Consider the following 22,892-nt stretch of genomic DNA (forward strand, 5'->3'; position numbering starts at 1 on the left):
GGCTCTCTTTTTTTTTATATTTAAGTTTTATAAAATGCTCCACCAGCTTTTTGGAGCTGTGATAAATACCGTTTCTTGCGTTGAAAAACAAGAGCTGAGCATGTTTGAAATTTTGCAATTTGTCGTCAGATGGCATGCTTGTCGAATTGGTATTATTTTGTAATCTTTTCGACAGCATAATTCTTTCTTTTTAGACTTTGAACTTGGCAGTGAAATTTGATGGGGAGTGGCCAATCTCATCTACAAATTTCTATTTTAAACTGATATAAGGATTTTTGAACAGTTTCTTCTAATTTTAGTATTTAAACTAGAGGAGATGTTTCTGGCCCCTGTATAATGCAAATAAATAAATAAAAAAACATCATTTTCTAGATAAGTTTCACGTCTTCATAATAGAGATGAGATATTTGTCGATAAGCAATGATTTTTATTGGGATCATCATAGAAGCATTAATGCATCACGGGAATATTTTCCCATGACACAGCCAGAATATTCGACGACAAGGAGCAGGATCCGAAGCAGTGGCCGCTACAAGATCAGAATGGTCGATAACTGAGGGCGGCCTTGTAGGTTTGAGCCCTGACATAACTGTAGAAGCAAAGTAATGCAAAATCATACGTGAATTTGGAACTCGAGATTAGTGGGTAATGCAAAATGTTATCTAGCTAGAGGCTCAAATAAGTTTTTGAGAAAACCTCAATCTAACCTTTAATATATTACCCCATTAAATCCCCCCCCCCCTTTTTTTTCTTTGATATTATCAAGTTTGTCTCAAAGTAGTGGACAATATTAGACAGAGTTACTTTGGAACAGGTGCTGCTAAACTGGTAGTATTGAGTGTTCCTTCAAGGTGATGGATATTCCAAGTCGAGGTAAGAGTGAAAATGCCAAGGAGTCTTCAAAATTCAACTGGATCGTGGGTTTCAAGTCAGAATCAGGTGAATTATGAGAAGGTTTTGCCTGGTTGGCGATGGTGATGTTTCGATGGAATAGAGCAGGAGAAAAAAGTCCTGTTTGGAGTGAGATTGAAGTAAGTTCTCTCACCTAACATTTAATTGATGTTGAGGGTGCCAAATCTTTTGCTTACATTGGCAGATACCTCTCGCTAACAGGTAAGATATGTTCATCTCACCTTCCATTCTTTTGTGCGGTAAGAATTGCTTGCCATCCTCTGAAGTGCTTAGAGATGCTGGTAAAAAGACTAGTTACATTATTATTATTATTATTATTATTATTATTATTATACTCAAGAATGTGTTGGACCAGAACAGAACACCCTTTGTAAAGTGCATGTCAAGTAATTTCTGTCTTAAAACGGTGTCTTGGTCATTTGAAATTGAAGATTTTACCTTGTTTGACTGTAGTTTTGCCTCGACCTCCTTCCTTCTGGAAGTAAGTCAAACCATATGGGAAAAAAATAAAACCCAAAACCAAACAATCTTAAATAATAATAATAATAATAAATATAACAAAGTTAGGCACCAACCTTGGTTGCTAAAAATATAAGAGAGCCAAAGTTGCATTCTCATACAAGCTCCGCCATTGCCAAACTCCCTCTCTCACACACACACACGATTCAAGCAGGCCAGTCTATCTCCAACATCTTGCTTCAATTTTACCAGCCGGATTCCGGTGATTGCATGGAATTGTAGGAGCCCTACATTCCTGTAAACACAGAGCACCACGCGAATAAAAAGGATCAGTTCCAAGGTTTGTGTACATGGCTATTCATATAAACAGTTTTTAATTAATTTACATTAACATTTTGATTTTCTTTGTGAGTTTCCAGGGCTCCTTACAACTCCAACAAATTTATCTTCATTGAAGGTAGTTTGTTTATATATATGTTTTTCTTGCTCATGATCAATATAGCCTAAGAATTTCTCCTTCTGAACAAAAGTTGGTGTGCTAATTTGATCAACACTTGGAATCATTACTCAGGCATATAATAAGCTTTAGTTTCCTTGTTATCCAAGCAACCAAGTACAAGAATCTCACGTTCATTGGTGCTTGCAAATAAAAGATTCAATGTATCATCATCCTTATGTCATACATGAATTGAACACTTCATTGACAATGAACGTCCAACTACCTTCAATCACCATCGTCACCAACCAGAATTGTTTTGAGTTTATAGTTCAGTCCCTTTTGTTGAGTTAGTCATGATATCGAAAACTTTGAGTTAAGCACAATATTTACCACAGTTGATTATTGATTGTTTTTTACATGCCCAATTGCATTTCTTAAATGCACTTTCAATTTTTCTCATGGTAAGTGAGATTGGAAATTTAACTGAAATGGAGGATGTTTCAGGGGAAAAATCAAATTGAAGAACTAATTTAGAAACAAAATACGAAAACTCAATATTGAGTTTTTTAAACTAAAGGGATTGGCTAATTGTTTGGCAAATAACACAAGGATTAATATGATAGTTTACTCATTGTTTATCACTCCATTCTCCTTTATGAAGCCTTGCTATTCTTAACCTTGAAATTTTTTTCTTGTTATCTAATTCTCTAGTAGTTTACACTTTGCCTACTTGGTTAATTTTAGTATGTAAGAACATTTATTTATATATTATATATAGAACAATCTATTTATTTATTTATATATTGGCTCTAAGCACATGCTAGCTAGAAATATGGCATGGCATCTCTCATACTCTTTTTTTCCTTTTTCCTTTTTTTTGTTTTTTTTTTTTTTTTGTAGGTCTGATTTCAGTAAGATGGGAGAAATGTCGAGCTTCCAATTGGGTGTTATCGGGGCCCTGTTTCTTTCAGTGGCATCATCTGTCTCCATTGTCATTTGCAACAAAGCTTTAATGAGCAATCTTGGGTTCCCATTTGGTAACTTTGTTAGCTTCTTGGAGAGGGCATGCATTCAATCTGAAGATTTGCTACTGCGATAATATATATAACAATTTTGACTGTTTTTCTCTTTTTTCTTTCTTGTATAATGTCACAGCTACAACTCTCACTAGTTGGCACCTCATAGTAACATTCTGCACACTTCATGCGGCACAACGTTTCCATTTCTTTGATGCCAAGGCCATTGACATGAAGACTGTGATGCTCTTTGGAATTCTAAATGGTGTTTCTATCGGACTTCTCAACTTGAGCCTGGGATTCAATTCCATCGGTTTCTACCAGGTACACCTCAATTTTACTGCTACTTGAGACTTCCAAAGTGGTTTACCTAGCCTTTCTTCTCTACTTGATCTTCATCCTGGAGGGGTTTTTCTTCTTTATATTGCAGATGACCAAACTTGCAATCATACCATTCACTGTCCTATTGGAAACTCTGTTCCTGAAAAAGCAATTCAGGTTTCAACTACAATCTACACACACACAAACACACTGCTTAATTGCATTATTTTTAAATGATTTTTCTCCAAGTTTCTAACAGGCAAATTTATATTTTCTACTTGTTGCAGCCAGAAGATAAAGCTTTCACTCCTTGTGTTGCTTGGTGGAGTTGCCATTGCCTCTGTGACAGATCTCCAGCTCAATTTCGTTGGAACAATTCTCTCTCTCCTAGCCATCGTAACAACCTGCGTTGGGCAAATTGTATCCTTTCTTAATTTGCATGCACCATCAATGTTTTTCGCTTCAAATTGGTGCTTGATTATGACAGTACTACTGGGAACAAAGCATCAATATCACTGTTCTAATGACTGTTTGCAAATATAATGGCAAAGACTACATACATTACATGTTTAAGTTTGAATGTTTAAGCTCAGTACTCATCGATATTCACATAAAAATAATAATCTTATTACTATAGGTGCAGCATTAGCTCCTATAGGGACAAGTTCATTCTTAACTTAATTCTTGATCAGCTGACAAATACAATACAGAAGAGGTTGAATGTGTCTTCCACACAGCTGCTTTACCAGTCCGCCCCATTTCAAGCAGCCATTCTCTTTGTCTCAGGCCCCTTTGTAGATCATTTCCTCACCAAAAAGAATGTGTTTGCATACAAGTATTCTTCAATAGTCTTGGTATAGATCCTCTCTCTCGATCTCTTTTCCATGCTTCCTTGCTTAATTTGACTATCAATATACACAAACATTTTGGGTGCAAGGATTATGATCTCATGCGGTGCATGATTTGATTCCATGCAGGCATTCATTATCCTTTCATGCATTATATCAGTGTCCGTGAACTTCAGCACGTTCATGGTTATTGGCAAGACCTCACCAGTCACATATCAAGTGCTTGGACACCTCAAGACTTGCCTTGTTCTTGCCTTTGGGTATACTCTGCTGCATGACCCTTTCACGATTAGAAACATCATTGGAATACTTGTTGCTATTATTGGCATGGGCTTATATTCATATTTCTGCGTCCAAGACAACAAAAAGAAACAATCAGTTGACCTTTCTCTAGCTTCTCAGGTAGGTACTCTGTGTGTGTTTGCGTTACAAATCTTGACTTTTACGTGCGTTAGACATTTTGGAACTGAAATGAAAATGGTATTGTTTGTGTTGTTTCAGATGAAAGACAAGGATAGCACTCCACTCCTGGGCATGCCAGACAAAGAAGGTCACGAGGCAAAGAAATCAACAAAGGTCTCCCTTGTTTAATTAAAATGAATAGGCTTAATTTGTGAAAAAGAGAAAAGCTTCATGTATGATCAGGTGTTTGTTCTCCCAGAAACAATTTGTTGATCGAGTATAAAATGATCTTGATTCTTTCAATAAACAGTACCCTTTCACTGTTACTCATTTTGTTTCAGGCCTAAACTAGTTATACGTGAATTGATATGATTGTTTTTATGTTTTAAAACTGTTTTTAAAAAAATTTAAAATATTTTTATTTTTTATTTTAAAATAATATTTTTTAATTATTTTGATGTACTGATATAAAAAATAATTTTTAAAAAATAAAAAAAAAATTATTTTAATATATTTTTGATTAAAAAATATTTTAAAAAACAATTTTAACTACACTCTACACAGATTAAAACTAATTTTTAATTATATATAGAATGAAAAAATTATATATAGTTTAATATAATAAAATAAAAAATCATAAAAAAAATTATAAAGGATAATTCAAATTCTAAAGTCATAGTAAAAAGCAAAAGTGCAACTATTTCATAAGTGGAGTCCAGAAAAAGTATTGCTAATTAATAGTAACATGCGTGTAGTAAAATATGGAATGGAGGTAAAAGCATAGACAGATGGACTATTTTCAAAGTTGAATTTTATAACAATTAAAATAAATATTTGAAAGATTAAAATTATGAAGAAAAACAGTGTTTATTTAGTGAAAAACCTATTTCTTATTTATGTATTTTTTTTCCTATTTTAACAAAAAAAAATATTTTTTTATTAATAACATGATATTATATTCTCATTTTATATTAATGAGCAGATTATCCTAAAAATTCAACTAATATGTAATTATCGATAAAGAAATTGATAAAGTGTAAAAAAGAATCCTCATCTTTTTTTAAAAAAAAATAGCATTATAATATACCTCTCCGATAACTATTTTCTTATTACAAATTCAAAAATAAAAAGGACCATAAGAAAAGAAAAAATAAATAAATAGACCAAAAAATACTTTTTTACATGAATTTAAAATTGACCAAGCAGTTTGTATTTGTGTTTCTTGAATAATAATAATAATAATAATAATAATAATTTTTCTTAATGTTCTAATATTCCTTACATCTGTATTTGTTTTGAAGTTATATTTCTGTTTTCTTAATTTTCTAATATAGTCTTCAAGTTTTTTATTTATTTGTTTTATCCTTTATAAATATTTTTTTGTGAATACTTTTGTATTTTATCTGCTTAGTTTTTTTATATAGGTTAGCATATTTGTATATAACGTTTTCATAATCTTTCTTTTTTGTTATTATTTTTTAAAAAATAATTTATAGATTTTAGTGTAATATATATTTGGGGTACTAAAATTTTAATTTTATATTTTTAAGAAATAAATAATTCAATTTCATAGAAACCAATAAATAAATGGACTAAGTGTGCCAAGATAAGTAGCTTCCCCTAAAATAATTTATAACTAAACCTTTTCTTTTGTTATTTGGTGGGATTAATTTGTACAAGAAATGGCTATGGTGCATTGTTTTCATAAAAATAGAAATATTGATTATTAATATTTTTTTTCTATTCAAATAAAATATTAATAATAAGTTCCATCCTCAGTTATTTGTATTGGTTATTTATTTCTGTCATAAGTTTAATGATGCATTGTGTATAGCTGTTTGCATCACTGAAAACAAAATGGAAAGTTAAAAATAAACAAAACAAAGTAATAATAAAAAGAAGAATCTAAGCACTTTCCTCTATGAAAAAGGTTTTTTAAAAAAAGTAAAAATAAATAAATGTCCCAGTTTTGCAGCATGTAGTTTTGAAGTCCAAAGGAATCTAGTAATTGGAAATGAAAGACACCAAGAAATTAAATTTGAAAACAAGCACCATTAATATAGTTAAGAGAAAACGAAATTTATAATTTTTTGAAACTATTTCATAAATAAAAAGTAAAAATAAACCAAAAAACAGCTTGTTTATAAGCATTATTAAAAATTCTAATTATTTTAAAATTATTTTTTTATTTCTTAATCATTGTTAAAGAATAATATAAATGACCTCACCTAAAAACTTAAGTTATTGGGTTGAGATAGTTCTTTGACATGGTATCAGAGCCTTAATCTCATCATCCCTATTATTTGATAAAAATTAAGCACATAATAGTGTAGATAAGTTTGTGTAAGTTTCAAGCTCAAAGAACTTTCATTTGAGAATGTGTGTTAGAGAATAATATAAATTATATCTTGAAACATCACTTAAAAATTTAAATTATTGAATTAAGATGATTTTTTGATAATAATGTTGTGCAATGTTTTGCCAACTTTACAATTTTAAGTAAAACAATGTAAATGATTATAGCTATATGAAAGAAAAGCTACTAAAGATGTATTTCTCAAATGTAACTTGACATGAAACTATATGAAACAATTATTTATTTTAGTCATTAATTTATATGCATTGATATAAATTATGTTAAACTAGAATTATATTATTTTTTATTAATTTGTTAATTTGTTAATTTTATCACATTTGATCCTTATTCTTTTAATTGTATCAAATTTGATTTATTTGTTTTTCAATTTCATCTCTTGACATTTGATTTTTATATCAAATTTGATTCTCATTCTTTTGATTGTTATTTGTTTTTTTATTATACTTTTCTTGATTGAATTTTTTTATTTTAATTTCATCCCTTATAATTTGATTTTATTTTTTTATATATCAATTTTGATCCTCATTCTTTTTAATTATATTTTTATCCTTTTTTGCTTGTTTTTTTTTTCAACCTAACGCCTCATTATTTTGTTGATTGAGAATTTGACTTTGTCACAGGTGTGAGATATTAACCGGATAGATTAACCAAGTTTATCAAAGTCACTCAAATAAATTACATGAATCTCATGTTTTTCTTGAATTTTTAAAAGCACAGGCATTGTCTTAACATTTTTTATATTTGAAAAAATTTAACATGACCCCTAGTGTAGCATGAGCCACCTATCTATTTATTAGTTTTAATTAGGCTCAACATATTTTAAGTGAGAGATTAGTTTTTATAAAAAAAAAAAGACAAAAAGAGAGAGTAATTGCTTTCTTTAAGTATTTCTACTAGTTTACTTCTCGCACTATGTCGTGGATTAGACTAAAAAAGTTTTGAACATAAAAATGAAAATATTCAAGTTATGGAAAACTATTTGATATTGCCATTAAATCTAAATCTAGTCCAGCAAGTCAAACTTGAAACTCTTGACTTGAGTTTTTGTCAAGTTCAGATTTTTAATTAAATCATATAGGAGTTACCTTAACATGATCTAGTCGACTTGATGGGTCCCAATACAAAAAAAAACTAGACACACTAGTTTAAATTCAACTTAGAAAACCGTTTAAAAGGGATTTGACTTTTTAAAAAAATTGAAGCTCGCATCTTCTTTTTTTAAACACGGAGAAGATAACATGTTGAATCGATTTTGGTTAACCTGGATTAGCTAGTCAAATCAAAGATCTTGATAGTGAATTCCAATAGGTTCAATAATATTTTTTTTATTTTAATTACATGATAAAAAAATAAAGACTAATTCGAAATTAACTCAATATTAAAGAATAAAAATGAAAAAAAAACTAAAAAAAATCATCAAAACTCCAATGTTGAAGGTTTTTTTTTTAAAAAAAAAAAAAACAAGTCAAGCACACAGGTCTAAGTGGCCTAGTGTATCAGGGCCTTAAAAAAGCAACCACCATCAAATTCTCCTTCTCCAATAGAACTCGTTGACACAAAATTTGACTATTTTTATTGTTAATATTGCGACAACCAATTATTTTCTCTTTTTTTTTTGTTATTTCCAACAACTTTTTCTTTCTTTCCTTTAACTAAGAGACTGAAAAATAATTTTTTAGATCAAAATAAAAATTATTGTGAATTTAAGGCGAGTCATGTATTTTCTTTATGTTTTAATTTGGAGTTTAATTTTATCTAATTAGAGTGTAAAATGATGCAATTTGAAGGAAAAAAAATTAAAATTAAAAAAACAAGGACAGGAGGTTTGATGTTCATATGAGAAGTGGCTCACTTTATACTAAAATATTTATTCCTAATTTATTATTTTTTATGGTTTGTACTACTTTTATCTAATTTATCTGAACAAAATCACAGTTGTACGAATTATGTAAAGAACATGAATCTAGTACAAAATGATACAATATTGTTAAGGAAAATATAAAAGGATAATAATTAAACTTGATTTAAAAGGTGAATTAACTTATTTTTTATTAATTAAATATGCATTGTCATTATGAGAAGAGAATGATTTGTAAACAAATTAATTCTTTTGTTTATTAACCTAAATGAAACCGATTCACAGTCACTAAAATTATTCCCAAAAAAATAGAATTTTGGAAGGAAACGAATTTTTATTTAGTAATATAATACAGCTTATCAATTATTATTTATTTTATTAATATATGTTTAATATTAATTTGCTGAAATGTTTGAATAAGATATATTATATTTTATATATATCTAAGATATATAATAAAAAAGACATGAAAAATAAAAACAGAAATATTTAAATAATATACAATTTTTTCAAATATAAAAGCTAAAAATAAAAAAATAAAAAAAAATACCAAACATCATTACATTACAAAAAAGCTTAAAACACATGGAGAATTCATTTTGCACCTATACACAAATTATTATTCACTACAAAAGTATAATTATCATTTTCCCTTTTAAAAAATATCAATATCTTTGGTGTTAGGGGTAGAATAGTCTTTTTTTCTAAAGGTCCATAAGCAATTATAATATTGACCGAGGACAAATTGATGTTTTTACCCTTCATATGCACACTATAATGATTATATTGCACTAAAAAGCAAAATATTATAAAAGATCTTTTATGTTTTTAAAGGCACAATGTAAACATTATTTTACCATTACAAGCAAAAAAATGTAAAACTTGCTTCTAAGAGCTTTTATATCTTCTCATTTTTGTTTTTGTAATAAACAAGTTCATAAAGATAATTTGGTCGTTTGATTAATATAAATATTATTAAAAAAGAGTTTATCATGCGTGTGAGGCACACGCCAACAAATGAGCAGCTTGTGCAACATCACTCCTCCTCCAAACACCACCTACCAGGGCGATGTTAGAAATGCCTTGCCATCCTCTTTTCATTGATGTCTCGCATGTGCATGGTGGCGTGGTGGTTGAGTACTGGTAAACTGTTTTCTTCTCATCCTTCTTTTCTCTATCTTCCCCTTGTTAAAATATAAATGTATATTTAATTTGTTTTTGTTTTCAATTTAATTCTCAATCTTTTGATTTTTATTTGTTTTTTATTATTTTTTGATTGATTGTTTTCTTCAATTTCGCCCCTCATCATTTAGTTTAATTTTTATATCAGATTTGGTTCTCATTTTATTGATTGTTGTTTGTTTATTTTTAATTCTTTTTCCTAATTGAATTTTGTTTTCAATTTCTCCTCTCAGCACTTGATTTCAAATTATTTTTATATCAAATTTAATCTCTATTCTTTTATTGTTATTTTTGTTTTGTTTTGGATTTTTTTATTGCATTAATTTTATCCCTTAGTATTTTCATGATTTAAAATTTTGCTTCGTTATTTTTTAGGATTTGCCTTCTATGAAGTTAGTCTTAAACTCATGATCAAGGCCACGGCTCTGAAGGTTAACATGAGTAGACTTTGGTTTTTTTTTAGATTTTTTTTTAAAATTGATTTTTTTTTCAGTTTTATCCTTTAACTTTTGAGTTTTTAGGAATAGGTATTCATGTTTTCTTCAATCTTCTTTTTAAGAGGTTATCATTATTTTGTATTCATGATTATGAGGTTAGCCGGTTAACCCAGGTTAACTTAGATTTTTTTTTTAATTATTTTATTTTCAGTTATGCCCTTCAATATTGAGTTGTTTAAGAATTGAGCTTAATAATTTTATTTGGTTTGCTTTCGCGGGGTTATCCGGGTATTATGATCAGGTCCATGATTTGATATGCTAATTCGGATGGGTTTAAATTGGGTTTTTCTTAGCTTTTTTATGTTGTTATTTTTTCAAGTTTATTAATTGGCATTGTATTTTTTTTGTTCATGATATTTGAACTAGTCAAGCTTATTAAACACAAATGAGTCAATAACCTATTTTTTTTTTTAGAAATGCTTTTATGTCTTAGCATTTTTTTTATATTGAAAACAATTTAGGTCAACATGCGGCGAAGCCCAGGTGTCCTATCCAGTGTCATATGTTCTTCTATATAGATTATAAGTTATCCAAGCGAATGACATATTATTTTTTATTCCGTGTGAATAATATATCATCCACTCCTTAATCTTCTTTACTTTACTAAAATTCAAGAGTGTTGTTGAATTTTAGCAAAATTCCCTTAAATTTATTTTTTAAGTTTGTTTTGCATTAATAAAAAATATCTATATACTCGGAAGAGGCATTTAACTCAAACTAAAACTCCAAAAATCATTTTTCAACAACTATTAAAAAAAAATCCAATTTTATACTTTTTAAATCTTAAAACTTCAAATTCATACAATAGAAGTAAGAGCATCAACATTTTTTTTCATGAAATAAAAAAAAATCAATCGAAAGTTACACTTTCTAGATGGAGAAGGTGGTTTTGCATGGTAAAAACAAGTCAAAATATAAAACGTAACAAACTTCTTCTCTTCGCTATCTACTGTATGGAGGTAGGTTTATTTTGTTTTTTTTTCTGAAAAGCAAAATTGAAAACAAAATCGCAGCAGTTAATAATGTGGGGGATATAAGAAATTGATTATATATGTATTATTCTCATTTAATATTCTAATATTCATATATATTTTTTGAAAAATAATATTGCGCATATTATTTTTATATATATTATTGAAAAGATACATATATAGCCATGAGAGTTTATTATATTATTTAAAAACAACATAATTGAATGATTTTAAAATATCATTGTAATTATTTATTTAAAGAGAATTCTGAAGATAATTAAAAGAAAAGAAGATGAAGGTCAAGAGAGGTCAAACACGGACCTAGGCTATTAGGCCCACCCGCTTAGCCCATAAACAAACAAGTGTCTAATTTCTTTTAAAAATAAATAAATAAATGGAAAGTTATTTTCTTGGGCAAATGACTTGTGTCATCAACTGCAACAAATTCCAACTAATTGAGTTATTGAAAAATTAGGTTTTAAGGTTTTTAGATATATATATATATATATATATATAAACACTTGAAATTTTGATTTATTTTTATCTAAAAACATCTAAAAAAATACTGTAAAAATCTTAATAAACTCACTTATAATCTAGAAAAACTCTCTAATCCATTTAAAAATAAAAAAATCAAAATAAAGTTCAAGCCCCGATCTACTTTTTCTAATATATTTAGAGATGCAAACCACCTCAACCCCTCTTCAAGAACCCATCAACACTAAAATTCTTGTATTTTGCTCTTCCTCTTGCTCAATAACCTTTTATTTTCTCTCTTAACAATCTGGGGACTAAGATGTAAATAAAAATAAAATTTATAAATCTATCGTAAATGGAAGAAATTATAAGGACTAAAATAAAAAAAAGGTCTCATCAACAGTGGGACCCACAAGAGGTTGATAAAGAGTGAAATCTTGGTTTTGTTTTAGTTTCATAGCTTTAATTTAAATAATAATTTAACAGGGACGAGACTAATCTGCAGTCCGCAAGGCCATCATCAAACTAGTAATCTTGCAACGTTGCTTGATTGTTGATTAATGTGACGCAGGAGAAGGAAGCGCGTGGTCTTTTAGCAGGCGAATGAAGAGAGAGTATAATAAAGAAAGACATGGATTTTAAGTTTGTATGAAATGGAAGGGAAAGTTATTGAATCCTTCCAGGATGTGGTCGTGTTTATTTTCGTTTTTTTTTTGTTTTCTTTTATTGTTTTTCTTTATGTATTTATTACAAGATACAACCCTTCATGTAAAAAAAAAATACAAGAGTAAAAATAATAAATTCATGTTTTTACTGCTGTATTTTTTGTTTTTAATAATGAATTCCAACACTAAAAATAAAAATAATAAGAAAAAAAAACATATACCAGGTCGTTTGGTCCAAGGGTTGGTTCGGGTTTTAACTAGCAATTCAAGTTAATTTTTAAAATAATATTTTTTTAATATATATTTTTTAAAAAACAAATAGAAAAAAGTCGTTTTGAAAAAAAAATCAAACTAGTTTTTACTGGAAAATTCTAACAACGTTAATTATTATGGACTAATATGTTAAGTGATTAGTCAATTAGATTTAACATAATCAATTCTCATTAATTTAATTTAATTTAACATTAAATTTAATTTAAATTAAGATCTAAGTTCCGAGTATATGATTCACCGGGTTGACTCATCCATATGAAAAGTTTGGTAAGAGTGCTCTCTGGCATCTTCATATGTTATTAGTTTTCATTAAATATATATACAAAAATACAGGAATGGGTAGATAAGATTGGGTGAAATCAAATTGAAGATTCGGCCCCAGCTAGACCTTACCAGCCGTGTATTATTATTATTATTATTATTATTATAAAAATATTTAATTATCGTAAAATACAATAGCATTCGAATTAAAAAAAAGGAAAAAAAAAAAAAAAGGAAAAAGATACCATATATTATTCGATCCTCCTCAATCTCTGTCTCACTATACGCGCACCTCACCACCCCACCCCATTCCTCTCATTTTCAGTTACCTTTTTAACAGAGAGACAAAACAATCAAAACAGAAAAAACAGAGCGGGAGAGAGAGATTTACTTCTTTTTTCTCACTCTTTCTTCAAATTGACCGGAGGGGGGCGGAGGGAATCAGTGATCATCTATCACCAGCATTTCCTTTTGCCACCTTGAAGTGAAGAAGATGGATGGAATAGTAATATCACAGCAGAAGAAGCATGATGATAATAATGATAATGATAATAATAACAACAACAATGAAAGAATGGAAGGTTGGTTATATCTAATCCGGTCGAACCGGATCGGATTACAGTACTCAAGGAAACGCTATTTTGTTCTTCAACATCATCTCCTCCAGAGCTTCAAGTCTGTTCCTCTTTCTAAGAACCAGGTTTCTTCTCTTTCTTTCTTTTTTTTTTATTCGTACGTATTTTTATTTTTATAATATAAATTGCTGTACTAGTAATTATTTTTGCTTTGCAATGGTAGCGCAGTTTGGAATTTCTATTATTATTGTATATTGCTTTATTTAGAATTTGTTTGTAGGTTGTTGCTTGATTCTTTGTTTTAGGTTGATATCACTGCTCAACTTATTTGATTTTTTTAAAAGTAAAATTTATGATTCCTTGTGTTTCAACCGGGAATCCTTTCATGCAGAAACCACACGGTATAAGTGTTAGCACATTTAAGATTCATTGATCTGTCTCGAACATTTTAAGTCTGTTGGTTGATTGGAATTCTAAGTTAAAGGTGTTTCTTCTTAGTGCCAGATTTTGCCCTGTTGTATTTCAAGTATTTAGGAGGCCTTGCTTTTGGCTGGAACCCATAACAAGCTGGAAAAAAGCACTTCCACTAAGAAACCAGTGCATCCAGTGATTTATCTCCCTATCGTCTTTTTCATGTCACGTCGAGAATTTTTGTTTCTACTTTAGGCATCATGGGTCATTTTCAGTGGTTCTCTTTGTAACCCTCCTGCTGTGAACTTTAAAGTCTCACTACAAGGCATATCATACACACGCGCACATGCGTGAATGTGCCGCATACATTTTAGATTAGTGGGAAATAAAGGTATGATTTTAGAATCCAAATCATAGAAATGTATACTATGACAAACACCAATGTTTGCGTACCTGATTTGAATCAAGAAACACGAAAACAGCTATAATTATTTTAAAAAAAAAAACAAGTTGAATTGTCTAATTACATGTTTAAATATATCCATAACAAGATAGTACAAATGACAAGTCTCTTTGCATATCTAACTCATTGCTTTGTCGTTGGGTGTGAAAAAATATGAGAGATATGCTTTGAATTTAAGCTTGTGTTGGGTTGAGTGGGATGTTGTTCTGTGTTTTGTTTTGTCGTCTATTTGAGAGACCCTGGCCCTTCATAGAGGAAATTTGCTTTATTTTTAGTCTCTGCGGTTTTTTTTTTTTAAGATACGATAATGTCAGACATGGAGATAAAAAAGAAAGTACTTTGACTTGCTTTTCAGGATCCTGTGAGAAGCGCAATCATAGATTCTTGCATTCGTGTCACAGACAATGGGAGAGAGAGCATTCATCGAAAAGTATGAAAGTTGTGTTTCCTTGGTTGTCATATGTTTTCTGATTTCTTGTGGAATCAATATTTTTTTTGAGCTCGTTATGCAACTTGCAGGTATTCTTCATATTTACTGTCTATAACACTTCTAATCACAATGATCAACTTAAGGTGAGGTCACTAGTCTAGAAAGAGATTCTTATTTGTATATAAGTTTTATACGCATAAATTTTGAAATCTAAATATCCTAGCTGGGAGCAAGCAGTCCTGAAGAAGCAGCAAGATGGATCCATTCTATTCAGGAGGCAGCTTTAAAGGTTGCAAACTGCTTCTGTAATTTACAGTGAAAGAAATTATGGTTAAAACAAGGACTAATGTTTATATCTATTTTGCAGGGTGCTCATAGCATTGTTGGTTGTTCAAGGAGCAGTTGTCAGTCTTTTAGGTAACACTGTCCAGCATTCTTGTTTGAGACATGCATGCTTATTTGCTTTTACCTTGATGGTCACCTGGTCTTCTGATATATTTCAATCTAGAATCAATCTTTTCTAGTTGAATTCGTTTTAAAATTTATTTCTATGAATTATGATTAACTTTTGTGGTGCCTGTGTTATTATATACTGCCTCTTTTTTGGAACTATTATCAACATTTTTTGCTCTCAGATTGAGCGGTCCCAGTTGGGTAAATCATAATAAACCAATAGACTGGACTCATTGTTCATCCACCCACACTGATTTAGTGACTGATGTTATTGCACCTTCACCGTGGACAATCTTTGGTTGTCAGAATGGTAAGAATAAAGTTAGTTATATGCTGTTCGAGGTAACTGAAGTTGTGTTTTTAATAAAATGGATTTTTGTAGGTCTCCGTCTCTTTAAAGAAGCAAAAGATAGGGATTCTCATGGAAAGGTGGATTGATTTTCTGCTTACAAATTTATTTGGTTTTAATCATGATCACAGAGTTAAAATGTTCCTTTTGGTGGCAGTGGGACGATCATCCTGCAATCATGGCTGTGGGTGTGGTTGATGGAACCTCAGAAGCCATTTTTCAAACTCTCATGTCTCTTGGTCCTTCAAGATCCAAGTAAGTTTCGTGAGTATTTATTACAATGAAGATTTTAATCCCAATCTTTTGTTGATCTGTTATGTTGCATCATTTGTATGTAGACAAAGGAAGAAGTAAAGAAAGGAATTTTTATCTGAACATGTTTACAAATCATGGTTTGCAGAGAGTAACAGTTTTGGAACCTTATAATCTTTTAACCTAGGACATGAGAAAACCTGCTTGCTCAATGGAACAGAAATATATTGGCAACTTTTCTTCTCGAAGTTTTGTATTCTTAAGCAATTTGATATTTCTTTTTTGTGGAAATCATATTTGTCATTCCATAAATTTCACTTTGCAAATTTGCTTGCAGATGGGATTTTTGTTTCTACAAGGGTAGTGTGGTTGAGCACCTCGATGGTCACATGGACATTATTCACAAGGAATTATACAATGATTGGTTACCTTGGTAGATCCGTACTTCTTGAAGCTTATATATATATATATATTAATTCCTTTTCTAAGGCAATTGCTCAGCAGTCTGAAATCTCATACTTGTTGGTGCATCGTACTTCCCAGGGGAATGAAACGAAGAGATTTTTTGTTGCGGCGTTACTGGAGAAGGGAAGATGATGGAACATATGGTAGTGATGCTATGCTGAAATTTTTTTTTTATTATTTTTACAATAGATTTGTCAGAATAAAGGCTAGGTTAACTTCATTTCACTTTGTTCTGCTGCAGTTATTCTCTACCACTCTGTGTATCACAAGAAGTGTCCACCCCAGAAAGGCTATGTTCGTGCTTGCCTTAAAAGTAATGTATGCTTAAGATTTGAAAAGAAAATGATTCGTCTACTTTAAGAAGTTTCTTGTATTGCATGGAATCTCTGATAAAGGTTTAATGCAGGATGCACATAGAATTATATGTAGTATCTTTGTCTCTCTAATGTGCTTGTTTAAATCTAATGCATGGTACATTAGAGCAGTTGGTATCCTGTACTAATGATACATATATGTTTCTTTAAGAGAAGCAGTTTGACATGTATTGTACTCTTCCATTTTTTGTAAAGCCTGAAAGGTTCACTGATTCTTCTGTCTTCTTAATCATCATCATCATCATCCAACTCATAATAATATTTACATGCTGTATATGATGAATCTGCTGGTGATTGTAAGGAACTTGTTCTCTGGTTTTCCTTTCCCTCTTTTTTTAGGTATGGGAGCGGGAGTTATGCATTGCTTGGCTCAAGCCATTTAGATGATAAAAATTTCACTTTCATTCAGGTGGAGGATATGTCATATCTCCTGTGAACCATGAGAGACGATCTGTTGTAAAGCACATGCTTGCTGTTGACTGGAAATCCTGGAAATCATATCTTAGGACTTCTTCAGCCCGGTCCATTACCATTCGAATGCTTGGGAGAGTTGCTGGTAATTTTCATCTAATGATACAGAGTTATGAGTCTTAATATTTTTGTGCTTTTTGTCATTTTATGATCTGGGTGTTGAGTCAATTGCATCTACATTGTGCTTGCAGCATTACGAGAGTTGTTCAAAGCAAAACTAGGGAATTGTCCTTCCTCTGATTTTTCTTCAGGAGAGTTGGTCGGGAATATGAGGTTGCATCAGATTGAAGGGGATCAGAGGATTGACGTTCAAACACCAACAAATGATGGGATGGCTAAGGAATGCATGAATGAAGAAGTGGATAAGACTCCTTCAGAACATGCTAGCTTAGTAGGCCTTAATGATCCTGCTGATGAGTTTTTTGATGTTCCAGAACCATCAGATTATGATCAATTAGAAAATGGTTGGAGTTCAGATTTTGATCCAGAAATGTACTCTCAGGTATTTATCGCAAAGTACTTTCCGCTCCTCACATGTAAAGGTTATTTAGGATTCATGCTTAAGGGACATCTGCATTGATCTTTTACAAGGCAATGAAAGTGCAAAATTTGGATCGTGTTTAATATTGGGAAGAATCCCTGGTGAATAAACTGTTTTGTGAGTGGTTTATCCTGGTTGGATTTGCTACCTATTGTAATATCAGCACAGTTATGCTATAGGTGCTTTCTATCTCTGGTGAGGCTACTGCAGCTAATTTTGACACTTTTCCATAATCTATATGCACCTGGTCAACTGTAGAGAGCTCTCACTGTTTTAATTTCTACTTTTTTCTGTTTTAATTTCTTGTGTTGGCAGCAACTGATGAAGGAAAAATCCTCTTCTTCTTTTTTTCCCTTTGCCTCTTTGCTGCATCATTGACTTTACTCTTCTTTGAATAGATTTTTGGATGTGGCTTGCTTTGCTTCTCACTTTGTTCATCACTTTGAGAGTTTCAGGATGCTCGGCAGCCAAAGTTATCCACTGCTGCTGGTTTTGTGAAGAAACTGCATGAACTTGCAGGTGATTTTGAGTTGGATGATGTATATTGAGGTTAACAAGTTGATGGAGATCATATTTGTTTCTGTCAGATTGTTTTGTATGATTTAATGATGTTCAGATAATGCATGCTTCAGTTCAGAAGAGGGGCTACGTGGACTTGCAAGAGATGGTGAGGGAAGACAGTATTTCATGCTGCTATGGAACCACTCTTCTGAAAGACCCAACTTTTACTCTGCCTTCTAGTTGGGCAACGGCTGATCCTTCTAGCTTTTTAATTCGTGGAAAAAATTACCTTGAAGACCAGAAGAAGGTATGAACCAGACCTCAATTTAGTGAGAATAAATTTAGTACTTATCGGAAAAGAGCATGTCAATAGTGACCACCAATTGAAGCAGCTGGTTAGAGTTCTGCACTTAAACTGATACCCTCTCGTTTGTCAACTGCAAATTTTCTCTGATTGATTCTCATCTGTTTTTATCACTCTGTGCACTCTTTGTTTGCTTCTATAATATCTCTTGTTTTTTTTTATAGATCAACCAATTTTGTTAGAGAAAGAAACAGTACAAAACTAGGGCCAGTACTTGTGCTATGTCTACTTAGGTATTTCATTAATCAATCATTGTGTTTTTAGGCTTTACCTGCCCAGGGCTCATCAAATTATATATTGATTTTCTGATTAGCGCTACATGCAAGACTATCTAGAGATGAGAAAGACCACTCTATATTGGCTGCTATAAGTTCTTAATGCACATGTAAAAAAAAAAAATTGGTTCCTGGTAAATTGCCTCCATGGCAGCCATCAGCTTCCCTTCACATATAGAAGTAGTGTTATCTCTTTATGTGGTGGCTCTTATTATATTTCTACGCTCCCTTTTTTCTTCCAGTTTAAGGCCAATGGCACTTTGATGCAAATGGTTGCTGCAGATTGGCTAAGATCTGACAAGCGAGAAGATGATCTTGCTGGCCGTCCTGGGAGCATTGTTCAGGTGGTATTTTAATTGATCAAATTCTTAACTTTCAAATATTTTCATGTCATTAATCATGCTTATAATATTAAGATTTTTTTTGCATTGCAGAAATATGCAGCGCAAGGTGGACCAGAGTTCTTCTTCATTGTAAATATTCAAGTAAGTTCCTGCTTAGTTTCTCTGTTCAATGAGGGCTTGTTATCAATCACTCTTCTTATCTGTTCTTGCACAATCTAAGATATTGACAATCAAACAGGTCCCTGGTTCAACAACATATAGCCTTGCCCTGTACTATATGATGAATACACCTGTGGAAGATGCACCCTTGTTGGAGAGCTTTATAGAGGGGGACGATGCATATAGAAATTCAAGATTTAAACTCATACCATATATATCTAAGGTTGGTAAATCTTCCGATTGCTGTGATTCAGTAGGTTCAGAGGAGAAGGCTTGCTGGTATTTCACACCACCAAGCAAGGGAGTATGTTTACCTCTTTCTTTACAAAAAGGAAGGTTGTCTTTTAATGTTTTTGAAGTATTCAGATCCTGATCCTCCTCTCTCTTGGTTCCCTGTTCAAGTGATTTCAATTTTTTCTTTTCTTCTAGGTTTTAATGATGTGCTTAAAGGCTGTCTTTTTCTCCTGCAATTGCACTTTGTATGTCATTTTAGGTCAAACGTTTTCAAGATACTTGAACCTGATGCTTACTGTGATTTTGATAGCTGCAAACCATAATGGAAATTGGAAGGGGAACATGCACCACCATCATGTTGTATGTCTCTAATGCCAATTGACATTTGTTTTCTCAGGGTTCCTGGATAGTTAAGCAAAGTGTGGGAAAGAAAGCATGCCTGATTGGCCAAGCTCTTGAAATGAATTATTTCCGTGGGAAGAACTACCTGGAGGTAAAGTTGAAGAAAAAATATCTCTATGGTTTATGAAAGAAATTAATGCTGAAAACTTTGGTTCACAACTAATGGGAAATTTTGAATGCCTTATTCATATAACCTCTCAAAACAATATGGTCTTTTTTTTATGCAAAGATGAAGAAAAGAAGGGCTTGGCTTGATCCTTGTTGTGAAATTATAGCAGCCGGCTACACTATTCAGTTTTATAGAATTATGAGTAACTATTTGCCCTGATAATTCCCGAAAACTATGAAATTATAACTCCTCAGTAAACTCTTGCAATGTGCTGTAATCATTAACCAAAACACAGAGAAGGGCAGTTGTCAAAAAAGAAGTTTACTAATTTTGAAGTTTCAACATCCTTTTCAGCTTGGAGTCGATATTGGGTCATCAACAGTTGCAAGGGGCGTGGTCAGTCTTGTTCTTGGCTACCTCAGCAATTTGATTATCGAAATGGCATTTTTGATACAGGTAAAACAACTATATTTTCAAACCGTGAAACAAATGAACAGCATTGCAACTGGAATAGCTCTTCAAAACTAAATAATTCAAGCTTAAGAAGACACTTCTCCACCCCATCTTTATAGCCCTGGGTCCATTGAAGAGTTCAAATGGAAAATGAGTACAATTTTTTTAAAAGAGCATATATCATTGACCTGCTTCTGCAATGTCATTTTCTTGATAGTCTTCCTTGCCTGCCACAACTCACTAGTGCAAGTCATTTTCTTACAGGCAAATACAGATGAAGAGCTCCCAGAATATCTTCTTGGAACCTGTCGTCTCAACCATCTGGATGCCTCCAAAGCAGTTCTATTGAAATCATGATCAGGATCATGGAATTGAATATAAGAAAATGAAGATGGCATCTCATGAAGTGCATGTTTTGCCAATTAACTTCACCAAAATCAATCTTTGATTAATTGAGCTTACTATTGGCTTCAATCCATTGTTGCTGTTTATCGGTAGAGTTGATGGCTGCTTTTTAGTAACGATGCTATATCATGTTAGAGCTCATTCTTTGATAGTTATATGATGTGCGTGTTTTTTGTCCCTTCAAAAAGAAAGAAAAAAGATTTTTTCTGTATAACCTTTGCTGGAATCCCTGTAAATTTCTTTGTAATATAGCTGGATAAGTTAATTTTCCTTCTCCTTCCCATTTCAAGATATTATTGTATTAAAATCATCAAAAACAAATATTTAAAAAATATCAATATTTTTTCAAGTAAAAAATAATTTGAAAAATAAATATAAATGCAATACTAAGTAGGCTTCTTTATTTGTAATTAGAGTTTGATTTTAAAATGTTGGGATCTAGTGATAAATAATAATTAGTATTACAGATTTGAAATGTCCGAGGGAATGATATGTGATTAGACTTGGCAATGTGCCAAGCCCTAAGCATGCCAAGAGAATGTGCATCCTACATTGACACGTCTACAGAAATGATCATCCTCTTTTGACACGCTCAAGCAAATGAGATAATGTGGGTCTAGCAAACATGTCAGACCTAAGGCATTTGGACATAGCAGTCCGCCAAGTCCAAGGTAACATGGGTAGACGACAAACACGTCAAACCCAAGACACTTGGACTTGGCAGCTAACCAAGTCCAAAGCAACAACTATTCTCTTTTAGCACGCTCGAGGGAATAATCATCCTCCTGTGGGCACGCCCAAGAAAATAATCATTCTTTATTGGCACGTCCAAGTGAATGAGGTAATGTGGATCTAACAAATATGTTAAACCCAAGGTACTTAGACTTGGTATTTAGCCAAGTTCAAAGTATCGTGGGTCTGGTAAATATGTCAGATCCAAGGCACTTAACTTGGCATTTAGCCAAGTTCAAAACAACGTGGATTTGGCAAACATGTTAGAATCCAATGCACTTGGGCTTGGCAGTCAGCCAAGTTCAAGATAACGTGAGTCTGACAAACATGTCAGACTGGAGGTACTTAGACTTGGTCATTTGCCAAGTCCAAGGTAACGTGAGTTTGGCAAACATGTCAGACCCAATACATTTAGACTTGACAATTAACCAAGTCCAAGGTAACAATCATCGTCCTTTGGTACTCCTAAAGGAATGATCATCCTGCATTTGTATGCCTAAGGGGATGACTATCCTACCTGGGGCAAGTCTAAAGGGATGACTCTTGTCCCTTGGGTCTCTAGCCTAGGGAAAAAGCTCAATCTTCATGGGCTCAGCGACATCTGATATCTTGGACCCTAATCTCCCTACATCTTTTAGGTGTATAAAAGTCCTTCAGGAACCCACCATATTTCTATCAAACATTAATATAAATGTAAGGGGTATTTATACCTCATTAAATGCTATCAAGATAAAATTACACTTTAGACCCTCCTCTTCATAAAAAAACAAGACTTATGGGTTATAAATACACCATGATACCTTCAAATCAAAGGTTCACAATCGTCCTTCTCTATTTTACATATATTTTCAGAGCATCTCTCTTTATAATATTATTGTATTTTCTTTTTCTAAAAAGATACTTATTTAAGCATCAAATAGTCCATACCTCCACCAAAAAACACCTTTTACAAATACTAACCACAAACCACCTTTGTCTACCAAGCACCAAGTATAACCTATCAACTACCTTGGCTAGAAAGAATGGATGAGATTGTTATGACCAGTTGATTAACCAATTATCTAACTCGAGAGCCTTATTCCTAAGCTACTTGGATTTTTTGGGACTTCATCAGTTGTATCGTCTATGGAAACTGATAAAAAAAGCCATTGGTATTTTCCTAAAGGTTGCTT

The 22,892-nt window shown here is 31.8% G+C and overlaps 2 protein-coding genes across 6 annotated transcripts; both read left to right on the forward strand.

Annotated features, from left to right (window-relative positions):
• Positions 1-1,518: 1,518 nt before the first annotated feature.
• On the forward strand, positions 1,519-4,723 carry LOC133680270 (UDP-xylose transporter 1-like). 4 transcript variants are annotated; one of them, XM_062103104.1, is made up of 9 exons: positions 1,519-1,711; positions 1,791-1,828; positions 2,711-2,847; positions 2,966-3,150; positions 3,257-3,324; positions 3,435-3,567; positions 3,840-4,001; positions 4,125-4,397; positions 4,497-4,723. In XM_062103104.1, the coding sequence occupies exons 3-9, from the start codon at positions 2,727-2,729 to the stop codon at positions 4,584-4,586; spliced, it is 1,032 nt and encodes a 343-aa protein (XP_061959088.1). In that variant the 5' UTR covers positions 1,519-1,711; positions 1,791-1,828; positions 2,711-2,726; the 3' UTR covers positions 4,587-4,723. The 4 variants fall into 4 exon arrangements, with proteins under 4 accessions (XP_061959088.1, XP_061959089.1, XP_061959085.1 ...); XM_062103105.1 differs by lacking the exon at positions 1,791-1,828; XM_062103101.1 differs by lacking the exons at positions 1,519-1,711; positions 1,791-1,828 and adding an exon at positions 2,152-2,271.
• Positions 4,724-13,227: 8,504 nt separating this feature from the next.
• On the forward strand, positions 13,228-21,258 carry LOC133680606 (protein ENHANCED DISEASE RESISTANCE 2). Of its 2 annotated transcripts, none has more exons than XM_062103632.1 (21): positions 13,228-13,658; positions 14,763-14,837; positions 14,927-14,980; positions 15,061-15,126; positions 15,205-15,254; positions 15,473-15,600; positions 15,673-15,719; positions 15,797-15,894; positions 16,229-16,324; positions 16,435-16,499; positions 16,598-16,669; positions 17,140-17,286; positions 17,393-17,703; positions 18,198-18,261; positions 18,375-18,550; positions 19,125-19,226; positions 19,317-19,367; positions 19,465-19,608; positions 20,017-20,112; positions 20,485-20,586; positions 20,848-21,258. In XM_062103632.1, exons 1-21 carry the CDS (start codon positions 13,452-13,454, stop codon positions 20,938-20,940), a joined length of 2,244 nt encoding a protein of 747 aa, XP_061959616.1. In that variant the 5' UTR covers positions 13,228-13,451; the 3' UTR covers positions 20,941-21,258. The 2 variants fall into 2 exon arrangements, with proteins under 2 accessions (XP_061959616.1, XP_061959617.1); XM_062103633.1 differs by having other exon boundaries at positions 13,519-13,658; positions 15,075-15,126.
• The last annotated feature ends 1,634 nt before the right edge of the window (positions 21,259-22,892 follow it).

The sequence above is a fragment of the Populus nigra genome, chromosome 19, assembly GCF_951802175.1.
Source record: "Populus nigra chromosome 19, ddPopNigr1.1, whole genome shotgun sequence".
NCBI lineage: Eukaryota > Viridiplantae > Streptophyta > Magnoliopsida > Malpighiales > Salicaceae > Populus > Populus nigra.

What these genes read in the sequence shown, in the direction of transcription:
- LOC133680270 (XM_062103101.1), top strand. Translation starts at nt 2,249, where the DNA reads ATGCACTTTCAATTTTTCTCATG. An exon ending in CAATCTTGGGTTCCCATTTG is followed by an intron (nt 2,848 to 2,965) that starts GTAACTTTGTTA and finishes ATAATGTCACAG; the next exon opens with CTACAACTCTCACTAGTTGG. An exon ending in ACCTTTCTCTAGCTTCTCAG is followed by an intron (nt 4,398 to 4,496) that starts GTAGGTACTCTG and finishes GTGTTGTTTCAG; the next exon opens with ATGAAAGACAAGGATAGCAC.
- LOC133680606 (XM_062103632.1), top strand. Translation starts at nt 13,452, where the DNA reads ATGGATGGAATAGTAATATCACAGCAGAAGAAGCATGATGATAATAAT. An exon ending in GAGAGAGCATTCATCGAAAA is followed by an intron (nt 14,838 to 14,926) that starts GTATGAAAGTTG and finishes TGCAACTTGCAG; the next exon opens with GTATTCTTCATATTTACTGT. An exon ending in GAAACTGCATGAACTTGCAG is followed by an intron (nt 18,262 to 18,374) that starts GTGATTTTGAGT and finishes TGCATGCTTCAG; the next exon opens with TTCAGAAGAGGGGCTACGTG.